The 12,028-nt window shown below is 50.9% G+C and overlaps 2 protein-coding genes across 4 annotated transcripts; both read right to left on the bottom strand.

Annotated features, from left to right (window-relative positions):
- Nucleotides 1-2: 2 nt before the first annotated feature.
- On the bottom strand, nucleotides 3-7,526 carry slco2b1 (solute carrier organic anion transporter family, member 2B1). Of its 3 annotated transcripts, none has more exons than XM_077545897.1 (15): nucleotides 7,367-7,526; nucleotides 6,952-7,162; nucleotides 5,557-5,694; nucleotides 4,938-5,112; nucleotides 4,623-4,856; nucleotides 4,444-4,542; nucleotides 4,224-4,354; nucleotides 4,078-4,150; nucleotides 3,439-3,603; nucleotides 3,112-3,301; nucleotides 2,367-2,514; nucleotides 2,112-2,275; nucleotides 1,973-2,037; nucleotides 1,769-1,889; nucleotides 3-881 (listed from the first exon to the last, which is right to left on the bottom strand). In XM_077545897.1, exons 2-15 carry the CDS (start codon nucleotides 6,985-6,987, stop codon nucleotides 704-706), a joined length of 1,917 nt encoding a protein of 638 aa, XP_077402023.1. In that variant the 5' UTR covers nucleotides 6,988-7,162; nucleotides 7,367-7,526; the 3' UTR covers nucleotides 3-703. The 3 variants fall into 3 exon arrangements, with proteins under 3 accessions (XP_077402023.1, XP_077402024.1, XP_077402025.1); XM_077545898.1 differs by having other exon boundaries at nucleotides 6,952-7,011; XM_077545899.1 differs by lacking the exons at nucleotides 6,952-7,162; nucleotides 7,367-7,526 and adding an exon at nucleotides 6,609-6,924.
- Nucleotides 7,527-8,087: 561 nt separating this feature from the next.
- LOC144036051 (neuronal acetylcholine receptor subunit alpha-10-like) lies at nucleotides 8,088-12,024 on the bottom strand. Its single transcript, XM_077546314.1, has 6 exons — nucleotides 11,374-12,024; nucleotides 9,962-10,107; nucleotides 9,734-9,888; nucleotides 9,387-9,633; nucleotides 8,936-9,221; nucleotides 8,088-8,712 (listed from the first exon to the last, which is right to left on the bottom strand). Exons 1-6 carry the CDS (start codon nucleotides 11,525-11,527, stop codon nucleotides 8,171-8,173), a joined length of 1,530 nt encoding a protein of 509 aa, XP_077402440.1. The 5' UTR covers nucleotides 11,528-12,024; the 3' UTR covers nucleotides 8,088-8,170.
- Between the last annotated feature and the right edge of the window lie 4 nt (nucleotides 12,025-12,028).

The following is a 12,028-nucleotide window of genomic DNA, read 5'->3' as shown; positions in this document are numbered from 1 at the left end:
CATTCCTGTCACATGACTTTTATACTCAAACAACCAAACATTTGAAAGCAACAACTTGAAAACGCACACACAGAAAATGAAGCTACCACATGTGGATCATATCACACGCATATTTCAAGTCAATGAATTTGCGTGTGTGTGCGTGCGCGCGCGCGCCATGTGGTTTTGATTTGAGCGTCACATTCCTGTGGTTAGTCCAGTGTTGCAAAACCAAAAGAAGGAAATGCTTTCCCTCTTTTTGATTCAACAAAGAAAACAAAACAAACTCACATATAAAGAATGGAAAAATTCTCCTTCACTGACGCACACGTGCACGACAACACACACCCATACTCACGGGCACGCATTCGCACAGACAGAAAAATCACACACACGCCTGCCAGCCATGCGCTCACGAGGGACGCAAGATGGCGTCAGTGAGGCTGCATTGCACTCGCGCGTCGCATCCAGCGTGACAGGAAGTCGGCCAGCCAGGCCACACCTTCCCCCGGTGGACGTCAGCGGAACTGCGCCTGATGGCATCTCAGTCTGGCCACGTTTCCCCTTTCAAGCATTTATTTCATGTGCGTCATCTCCGGCTTCAGGTCTTTGTCTGCACTAGTATTGCAATTCACCGCACTAGTAGCGCATCTTTGCCTCAAGTGGACATGAAGAATGTTGAATAAATGCTCCAAGGCTTTTCCTAGTGGCCCCCAAAGCCAGCTCAGGCGTGCCCCGGGTTGACTTCCTCTTCCTTACTGCGCTCGCTCACCAGCTCGTAGACGCTGCGATTGGTCGCCTGCGGGTCCGCGGGCCTCGGCCCTCTCCTGTGCAGGACCAGCGCCATCAGGATGAAGCAGAGCAGAGCCCCGCACATGAACACGCCCTGGACGCCCAAAAACCTGCACACACACACAAAGTCCGTTTTCCAGGCGCACGTCAGCCACCGACGTGCGTATGAACGGACTTTGAAGCGCGGCTGAAGCCAGAGGGCGGCCATCTTGCGTTGCCGGTCTTACTGACCATGTCTGTTATATTTTGGGCGTTCTTTATGTTAGGATGCCGGCACGCAGTCATGAGAATGGAATGACTTTCAGGTGCTAGCTGGCTAGCTCCCGAGCTAGCTCCCATGGTGCTTGTTTACCGGCTAGCGAGCTAGCTAGCTAGCATCAGGGGCTAAAGCCAAACTGTGGAGGCTGCGGACGCTCGACCGGAAACGCGTGACGTGGAGAAAAGACACTTTTTTTTAAAGTAAATCATTTTTTTAAACAAATAACTTCATGAACAAAAAAGTGTACAAACGTGTAGAAAATGTGAATATAAACATTGCACGTGCAACGTCCTCAAATCAACCGTGATTTAAATGTTTTTTTTAAATAAGAAAATCGAAAGTGTTGGAAGGACATTGATGAAGGTTCGAACAAAGCAAGCCTTGTTGCTATTTGACCATTTGAAGAATTGATTGTCCCTAAGCCTTTTTTCTTTTCTTTTCCTTTTGTCTTGTTGCTTCGGTTCTGTTACGTTTGCAATTCTAATGTTCTATGGAGAACGATTTGGAGTCGGTTGATTTACTCAAGCAAGATGGCCGCCCTGTGGCTTCAACGGCTTATGATATCCATTGCGTCATATATTCAGATCAGCGGCTAGCGTGCTCCCTAGCTAGCGCTGGTTTACCTGCTAGGGAGCTAACGAGCTAGCATGGGGGGCTAAAGCCAAACTGTGGCAGGCTTTTGACTTTGTGACCCGGATTTGCCACCGCTGCTGCGATGCCTTTTTCAAAGAGACTGGCCTGTGTCTGAAGCGGTCCAAGTCGTAGTAGAGACAGGATGTCTGCTTGCCGCACTTCCTGTCCCACAGGACGCAGGTGGAGTCGATGACGGATCCGTACACGACCGGGCAGGGCATGAAGGCTGCGCACGGCCAAACACAAACGCGGACGCATCACAACGCAAGTCGCTTCCTGCCTGCTCCGCCGCGATGTCATCCAACTCACCCAGAACCCGGAAAAGCATGTACTGGATTCCCACGGCCAGCGACTTGTCCTGCGCCGATACCGTCCTGTACACACGCGCACACACGTAAGCGGGCGTGTCGCCGGCAAAGCTCTGCCGGCCGTTGTGGACCTTCCTTGCCTGAGGATGAGGACGAAGGACGGCGTCTGGCACAAGGACGCGGTGAGGCAGGTGGCGGCCATCAGGACCACGAAGGGCAACAGGAGGTGGCCGCACCCGCTGCCGCACGTTCTGGGCGCGGCCCAACCGCCGGCCCCGCCCACGCAGCGACACTCTGTGAAGTTCTGCGCAGAAAAACATTTGAGTGCTCCTTCGTATCGCGGACCACGTGACGCCGGCGCCCCCTTCAGGCTGCAATGTTCAACTATTCCTTACGATGACTTTAGTGGCGGTGTCCGTTCCCACGGCGACGCAGCCGGCGCGACACGGAGACGTGAACTCCACGCCGTCCGACCCGCACACCGGATGAAAAGATTCTTGGACGCACATGCACGTGGAGCTGCATTGCGCCGCCGCATCGCGCCTGACGCACACAACAACACAAACACACACTTTGGTTTTAGCGCTGCTTTTGCGGGTTTGTTCTTTTATTGTTGTTGCTGCTCTTGTTTATTTTCACGCTATCGTGATTAGGGCTGGCTATCGATTCAGACTTCCAAATAATAATAAAAAAAACTAATTAAAAACAAAGTCAATTTAAAAAACAAAACAAACTAAAATGAAAATAACCCTGGTTTGTAATTAGTATAAGTAACCGGTATGCATCGTTTACATTTTTATATCCCGCCCCCGTAAGGAGGTTTCCGGTTGCCTTTAGGAATAATGACTAGCGCCGCCGATGGTACGGAGGGGAATTACTTCTGCCGCATGCGCTGAAGGTATGTCATAGTCGGGTTTGGTGTCTATTGACGACCCCATGTGACCTCTGGGCCGACGTCACATGGGGTCGTCGTCGGTCACATTTGCCCAACGTCGGATTGGTGTAACGAGGCCTTATTAATCGGTATCAGCCCTGAAAAAAACATATTGGTCTGTAATATTGGGTCTTGTTTTGGTTCTGTTTTTGGCTGTCTGATTGATTTTGCCGTTTATGTTTGCTTTGAGGTGCGAATATTGGTACCATGGCGGGAAGATCCCATCAATCTTTTGCGTGGGGCAGCCCATGAAGATCAGAGGGAAGGCGAAGCAAAGACTGAGCAAGATGGCGGCCGTGCAGAGCCTGCTGGCGCCGGTGACGCCGAGAGTCCAGCGCCGCATCAGGACTCCGCCCAACACGGTTCCCAGCACGGCCAGGGGGATGCTCACGCCACCTGGGAGGAAGACCAGAAGGATTGCATTTAAAGTGATTCTTTTCTGTAAGTTGGTCAAAGTGTGTTTCTTTTTGGTCAGATTCCGATTCACACAAATGCGCATCGCTGAGCGGGCACATGCGAACAGACAGACGCACCGATCATCACGTTGGAGAAGTCTGCCGTCTGGCTGAACTGCTTCTCGATGAACTTTGACATGAAGGTGGCGAGGCCGGCCACCATCGCGGCCAGGTTGATCTGCGCCAGGACCACCAACAGGTAGACGGGACTCCGCAGGGTCCGACACAACATGCTGGGAAAGCCTAAAGGGGACACACACACACGTTTGTTTTACTATCCTCGTGGGGACATCCCATTGACATAATACATTTCCTAGCCCCTTCCCCTAAATTTAAACATCACAACTGATTGCCTAATCTGAACCCTAACCCCAACCAAAACACTTAGATCTATTTATCTATCTATATATCTATATCTTATTGACATAATGCATTTCCTAGCCCCTCCCCTTTACCCCAAACATAGCCCAATTCTAACCTAAACTCTAAAACCAAGTCTTGACCCTCAAAAAGAGGTCTGAACTTGTGGGGACCACCAAAATGTCCCCACAGTTTCAAGTCGGTCCCCACAATAGTAGTTAAACCTGGAAAAACATGTGCGTGGGCCCCACAATGTAGCAAAGACAAAGGCCCCCCCACCACACACACACACGCATCAGGGGCCACGTCCAGACCAGACCAGACTGACGGGAAGCAGGACAGGAAGCAGACACTGACTTTTAAGGAAGTGAAGAATGCCATCTTCCTGGAAAATGTCCAGCTGACGTTTTTCATCCGCTTCCGGATCATCCTGCGCAAACACAAAAACATGACATCATGAAAAGCACGGAGGTCACATGACACCGCGGAGGCGTCCACCTGACCTCGGGCGGCATCCTCCTGGGGAAGAAGAAGTACGGCACGGCGGTCACCAAGAGAAGACAAGACGCCACCAGGAAGCCCAGCCACCAGGCGCCCACCCAGCGCAGGTCGCCGCGATCCAGCTGCACTTCGTCTGGCGCACGCACACACAAAATGGAGGCTTTTCCTGGCTCAAGTATATTGAGATGGAAAGATGCAAACGTTAAAAAAAAAAGTGCGCACCTGCAGACATCTTGTCAAAGTCGACGTAGAATCGCAGCAGGAAGGCACCGCTGAGGAAGCCGAAGGCGGGGCCAATGGCGGTGACGGCCAATAGGATGCCTGACACAAACACGTCATCACGAATGTCACGGCGGCGCGGGAACAGCGGACCGTTAAAAGGTGTGATGACGGCATCGAACCCAGGTAGAGCGGCGAGTTCTTCTTGCTGGCGTGGTCGTCGATGTAGGAGATGCCGAAAGGCTGCATGGGCACGGAGGCCACGCCCAGCAGCAGCTGAGCAAATAGCAGCAGAGGGTACACGCCCTCATGGGCGGAGCTTCCCTGCTCGCCGCAGCTCCGATTGGACAGCGGCGCGGTGGCGTTGGCGGCCGCAACGCTCCCCGCGCGACACAGGATGGAGCCGTTCCAGGTGGCTGCCGGGAAAACTCAAGTATCTGTACTCGAGTACTTGCTGCGTCTGGAACGCTAGTGGCGGCCAGCGGGTTTGGACTCACGGTCACCGTTGGGGAAGCGCCGGTCGCCGTGGCGGTACGGCCCGCTCAAGAAGTGCGGCAACGCCATCAGCAGCGAGGCCAAACACGCCAACAGGGCGCCCAAGCCGATGGCGCGGGGGCGGTGAACGCGACTTCCGAGGAAGCTGACAAACACGATCAGCAGCGTGTTGCCCACCTGGAAGGATTTCAACGGCAACCTTCGCTCATGTACGATGCAGGGTTTCCTCCATTAGCGCCGATTCCAAAAACGACCCGCAATTATGGAAAGACCGCTTCCCGTCCCGTCAATTGTGTGAAAGTTCTTTTTCAGATTTTTAAATATATATATTATTCCTCCCACCTTTTTTGGCATCCAACTACTTCCACATAATGAATTTGATTCTTATTCCAATTTGAACATATTCCAAATAGTCACGCCATTCTTGGATGTGTTTTTATTATTCCAAATATTCACACCTTTGCCACAATTTTGTAGCCTCCAATTCCCCGTTCACTTCCAATGGCAGATTCAACGGCACACATTGACATCGTTTCAAAACATTGACCTCATCGGGGACGATTGTGAGTCGGTTGTGGAATGAACCCTTCGAGAGAGAAACGCCAAAGTGTTTGCGCTGACCTCGTTGAAGGCGGCCAGCAAACCCGACTTCTGACTGGAGAGGCCGAAGCGCCGCTCGATGGTGGAGATGGAGCTCTTCATGTAGCCCGACACCAGCAGCTGCGACAGCTGCAGCAAGCTTTGGCACGCCACGAAAAACTGCGCCACAAAAAAACACCAGCTTCACACCTCAAAGGGTCCGAGACATCGCAAACATCAGTCGCAACCTGCCGGCAGCCATTTTGGGCCCAAGCAGACCTTTTTCAATAATAGCAAAGCTCAAAAGTAGGGGGGCCCCGATTGCCCTTCATTTTGGAACATCGACGATTGGCCGATCCCTTGAAAATAAACCGATCTTTTCCACCAATCTGGTCTCCCTCCGAGGTCTGAAAAATGTCGGCCATTGTCCTCTTCTGCTGGGATGACTAAACGAATTTTTATTTTTATTTCAGAGAACTACTTCATGTGCGGTTCAAACAACCCATTTGGATTATTTCATTGATATCAATCAATTTCCCATCCAAAATCATTTGATTGTCAATGATTTCTGCTTCAATTTATAGATGAGCGCCACCATCACGACTCGCTAATGCTAATTAGCATAGATGAGCGCCACCATCACGACTCGCTAATGCTAATTAGCATAGATGAGCGCCACCATCACAACTCGCTAATGCTAATTAGCATAGATGAGCGCCATCATCACGACTCGCTAATGCTAATTAGCATAGATGAGCGCCACCATCACGACTCGCTAATGCTAATTAGCATAGATGAGCGCCACCATCACGACTCGCTAATGCTAATTAGCATAGATGAGCGCCACCATCACGACTCGCTAATGCTAATTAGCATAGATGAGCGCCACCATCACGACTCGCTAATGCTAATTAGCACAGATGAGCGCCACCATCACGACTCGCTAATGCTAATTAGCACAGATGAGCACCACCATCACGACTCGCTAATGCTAATTAGCATGCTCCTCGCGGCACGTTTATCACTCCAATAAACGTCTGTTCTTACAGGACGCTTCAGGAATGTTTACAGAGAAGCAAGTTAACGTGACTCACCGGCATGCTCGCTTCCTACGCTGCAAAAAACAACAACTTTTATTGCCATGACTTGATGGTGACTTTTTCCTTTTCTCTCTAATGTGGCTACAACTTAACGCGGTGTATCAGAACGCGTGGAACCACACTGCCCCCAAGTGGCCACATCGAGTACAACATGAACATGAGCGCTCCCAATAAAGACACACACACAAACAAGGGCACGACGGTATCAAAAAATGAATGAAATCAAATCGATTTCGGGACTTTGAAAATCAATTCGAAAGACACCAACTTGTGTGGACATGTTTTTCATAAGAGGATGCGTTTATTTGCTAAATGTTACTCGAATGGTTATGGTCACCTTGACGCTGCTGAAGATGCTGACTTTGGCCTCCATGACGGATGGGACGGAACGACGAGGCTGAGGAGCACAAGACAGGAAAGGAAAGGCGTGTCCACACGTCACATGACCTTCGTGCTTCTCATGCTTGCCACCAAGAAGACAGATTGGAAAGGCGGGAAGGAAGCAGCCGATCACTGGTGGAATGTAAACATGCGCGCTGTCGCTCCACCTCGAATGAAAAGCAAGAGTTTAGTGAGTGTTGTTGTTTGCTTTGCAGTCAAGAGAATGTTTGGCTGTTTGCCACGAACAAAAGTGAAAGTAGCACCAACACGTTTGCAGCACCTTCATTAGTATCACAATCACGTCACCGCAAGCATAGACGAGGTGGAGAAAGTTCCAGAAAAGAGTAGAGAAAAAAAAAACCGAGACTCACTGAAGCTGAGGCTGAGGATGAAGGTAGTGATGATGAAGAGGAGCAGCTTGTTCCCGTAAAGACGTAGAGGAAGATGAGAAGGTCTGAGGAGGACTGAGTGGGAGGAGTCCAGTGGAATATGAACCTTGAAGCCAGAGCGGGAGGGAGGGAGAGACCGGAAGTGGACGAGTGAGTACATGTTAGCAAACGTGAACAAAGTCAGCGACAAGCAGAAGCTCATCCGCTGGCTGGAAAGTTCCCCTGGAAAGGAACCGGCGGGCTCGTGACTATTGGTCACCAGCAGGAGGCGCCAGCGCTCCTTTTGGACCATGAACGCAACACGTAATGCGATGGTCACCTGACCATACAAACATGAGCAAGGCTGTCAAACATTCAAACACACTTTCACACCATACACAATAAACCTAAGCATAATAATGATGACATAATCAATTGATAATAAACACAGCAACAGGTAAAATATCAGGGATAACCAAATTGATTGAATAAAGATAATAATAAACAAAATCGCAACTCAGTGATTCATTGAGTCTCTGCATCAATATATCTACAACACTTTCATTGTGTTATTAATTGACTGTTTATTTTTGACGGTGTGATAGGAAGAAACATTCAGAAAGAAGCGTAAGTTTCACTTACGTCGGCACGAATGCACGTCATGTAACACACCTGTCAATCATTCTTAGATTGACAAGAGAAGAGTAAAGAAGCAACAAGGAAATTGGGTGACATGTTTTTTTAATGTCATGTGACTTGTTGATACATTTGACAGCGCTGACGGAAACGGCACACACACGGCGCGCGTCAGACGGCCTTGCCCAGGATGAGGACGCTCATGATGAAGACCATGATGAAGAAGAGCCACATGAAGAAGCGGTCCATGACCTTGGCCAACTTCCTCCATTCTCCCACGCGCAGCTGCGCGCCACGTTGGTCCTGGTAGGCGTTGGCGATGTACTCCACATTTCTGCACAGTCCTGGGTGATGATGGCACGGACACGCCTCCTTCCGGTTCTGCGCGCCGCCGTCTCCTGACTGCCCGCCGCCATCTGCGCCCTCCTCCAGGGCAACCAAGGCGTCACCCTTGCCCTTGTCGGGACCCCGCGCCTCCCCGTTGCACTTTGCCCCGTTGTCGGATTCCGGCTGCTTGCGGGAGTCCGGCCCGCCCGGGGGTTCGTCCGCCGCCTCGTACACGAAGCACACTCGGGCCAGATGTTTGAGGATGAAGCGTTCCGCCCACGCCGGCACCGGGCGTCCCTCGGGGCCGCAGTGGTGGATGTTCATGATGAAAATGGTGAGCGCCGTCGACGCCGTCACCATCGTCATGGTGGCGATGTAGTACTTTCCTGCCCGGCGACACGCCACAAACATTATTCTTATTCTTATTTTAGGCCACGGCGGGTGGCCCGAAAAACAAAAATATTAAACATGGTGAGAGGGTGAACTATGTTGAAGTGAGGGGAGGAGCTTCGTCTAAAAATAAGTGCCATGAAAGTGCTGCCATCTGCAAACAATTGCAAAGGCTTCTGGGTACACAGCAGGCGGACTCGCCAGTCAACGCGGACTCACCGATGAGCGGGACGCTCTCGGAGGGCGGCATGCTCTCGGCCACCAGCAGCTGGAAGACGGTGAGGGCCAGCAGGACCGTGACCCCCAGCGAGACTTTCTCTCCGGAGTCGGCCGGCAGGTAGAAGCCCAGCGGGGCCAGGAAGGAGATCATCATGCAGGGGAGGAGCAGGTTGAAGATGTAGAAGGAGGACCTCCGCTTCAGGTGGAGCGTGAAGGTGATGTCCGGGTACGGATCCGAACAGCACCCGTAAAGGATCACGTTTTTCTTGGCAGGCATGCCCAGGATCTGCCAAAAGAACAGTCGTGTGGAGCTTCTCCGAATTTCAGAAGACGGCTTTTAAATCTTCTTGCTTGTGGAAAACATTTCACGTTTCATCTGAGCAGAGTTTTGCATAAGAAATATCCAAGACAAAGCGGCCACTCCGCAAGCAGACCCACAACTAAGGCTCACCTCCCACTCCACGTTGGGGATGAAGTCCGCCAGGTCGGCGCTGTCCAAGGCGTTGAACAAGTCCATCTGGTTGCCGTTGTGAGTCCAGGATCCGAAAGTCAGGTGACACTCCTGCACGTCGAAGGGGAAGAAGGCCACGTCCACCGAGCACGAGCTCTTGGTGATGGCCGGCTGGTCCCACATCACCTGACCGTCGTGCCGCAAGACCACGTTGGTCTCCATGGAGCTGGAGAACTCGTCATCGGCGCTGCGGCGGACGAAAACCACTTAAAGGGTGAGATGGCAGTCTGGCTTTTGCTCCCGTCACTTTTCTTCCCCAGACGACCGCGACAACGAATAAGAGCGACCTGTTGTACAGGACGATGTCAGGCCGCCACACGTAGCTGCTCGGGATGCGGATGGTGTCCAGCCCGTCGTAGTCGTCCTTCTTCCAGGCCAGGAAGGCGTCCATCCACACCTGCCGCACCCACAGGTAGGTCGTCAGGATCTGGTTCCTCTCGTCCTGGAGAAGCACGCACACACATGAGTCTGAAGTCACCCCCGGCAACCGGGGAGGGGGCGTGTCTTGCGGTCACCATGTCAATGATCTGCGAGAGCGTGACCTGCAGCGTCACGTTGATGACGTGGTCCGTGTCGGCCACCGGCCGCAGGGCGTTGGTGTAGTTGGCCAGCAAGTCGCTCAGCAGCTTGTGAGCGTAGCGGCCGTGAGCCGACTGACACGCTGACAGGAAGTGATGTCACAAAGGTGAAGACTCCTATGGAGAGCTCTATAGCGGAACCTTGGGCCCACAACTTGCTCTTGGGCCCAAACCTCTCAGGATTTCAACCTTCACGCATGACTAGAATCTTCTCTCAGAACTTTCTTTGGACTGGAAAGAACCTCCTGTCATGTTTAAAACCTGTTGGGACTCGTACCAACACTTGGGACTTGTCTCAGGACTGCAGCTTTCTCTCTTGGGACTCAAACTTTACCCGAGTTTAAAACCTTGACTCTTAGGACTCAGACCTACTCCTGGGAGTCGGAATTCAGAACTTCTCTCAGGACTGCAGTATTCTCTCTTGGGACTACAAATTTTCTTAAGACTAGAAACAACTCTTACGTTTAAAACCTTCTCTTGGGACTCATACCGACTCTTTGGAGTCAGAACTCGAACCTTCTCTCAGGACTAGAGTCTTCTGCTTCTCGGGACTACAATCCCCTGAGTTTAAAAAAAAATAAATTATTACCTGACCAAAACAGTAAGTAGGTGAGTAATATGTAAACATTTCTAATCATTATCTATGTTTTCTGCCACATCCAATATGGCAGACACATGGCCATGTCGTGTTTCAAAACCTAAGATACAGATGAGGTCTCTACAGTATGTGTGTTTGTGTACGTAAATACCGTATGTGTGCGTGTCGGATCGTCAAGTGGTTTGCTAATCAATCATTTGATCAGCCGTGTTACATGTGCGTGCGTGTGTGTGTGTGTGTGTGTGTGTGCGTGCGCGTGATGTTATCACGTGGAGATGTGGATTGTGCTGTGTTTTTTGCACATACAAGGCAGTGTGCTTATTTCAAGGACCTTCAGATAAAATATGACAAGTGACTCCCGCTCGTTAGCGCCGCATGTACAAAAATGGGCATGAGGTGGACGACGTGCAAGAAAAGCCAAAATCATCTACAAGACATCGACACGACTTCCTTTTTACGGACATCTACGGACGGCGGGTGGACCACAAGAAGATTCAAGATTGACATTCGCCTGAATGTGTTTTCATCGTATTGTTTAATTCTAAAGGGACAATTCAAAGAAATTGGGCTATAGTAAGTGAGCAGCAGCTTATTAGCGTTTGCTGTCTCCAAACAGGTAGACAAAAACAACAACCTTGAGGAACGGCTCTGCGGGGCTCATGAGGACCAGAAGAATTGAGAATGTGGTCAAAAAATACAATAAACAGACATGACGAAGGAAGCTGTTTAAAATCAAAGTAGTCGGACTTACCAGGAAGAAAAAGGAGAAGAAACACAACATAGCAGCCGCATGCCATCTTCCTTGTCGTCCTAATTTTGGTCCTCCTTTGGCCCGCTGACAGGACGAGTGCTGCTGTGCTGTGAGACGCAATGAATCGCTGAAGGTACGAGGAGGTCGGACGCATTCTCCTCCTCCTCCTCCTCCCGCCAAAGGCGAGCAGGTCCAGTGTGAGCTGAAGGAAAGACTGCGCAAATAATTCAAGCTGTACTATTTTGCGCACCTAAAGCAGTCTGAAGCATCAACGCGACACCGCGATTGACCCCTGACCTCCGATGCTCTGCAACGCAAGAGAAGATAAGAGAACACCGCAAGACGGAACCAAACGAACCCCAACAGGAGCAAAGCAAAGTTTTTTTTACACTCAGGGCTGACTTCACTTCTCTTATGCCATTTGCGTGCGGCGCGACACCTAAATGCCGCTTCGCCGTGTTTACTTTGAACTCTGGGCTCCACTAATTGAGCCACGTTCAGCACTCAAAGCATTCCGTGATTTATAGACCAGTAAGAATTCTACAATCGATTCCACTGCTGTCAAGTCTTTTTGCCGTCATATTTTCTGATCCGTCTTCTCAGCGTTCTGAGCTGCTTGATTCTTTTCTTGACGGACAGAATTTGGTCACAAGAC

Source organism: Vanacampus margaritifer, chromosome 16 (assembly GCF_051991255.1).
Source record: "Vanacampus margaritifer isolate UIUO_Vmar chromosome 16, RoL_Vmar_1.0, whole genome shotgun sequence".
Lineage (NCBI taxonomy): Eukaryota > Metazoa > Chordata > Actinopteri > Syngnathiformes > Syngnathidae > Vanacampus > Vanacampus margaritifer.
The sequence above is the reverse complement of the archived record's forward strand: the minus strand, read 5'-3'. Positions and strand labels throughout refer to the sequence as shown.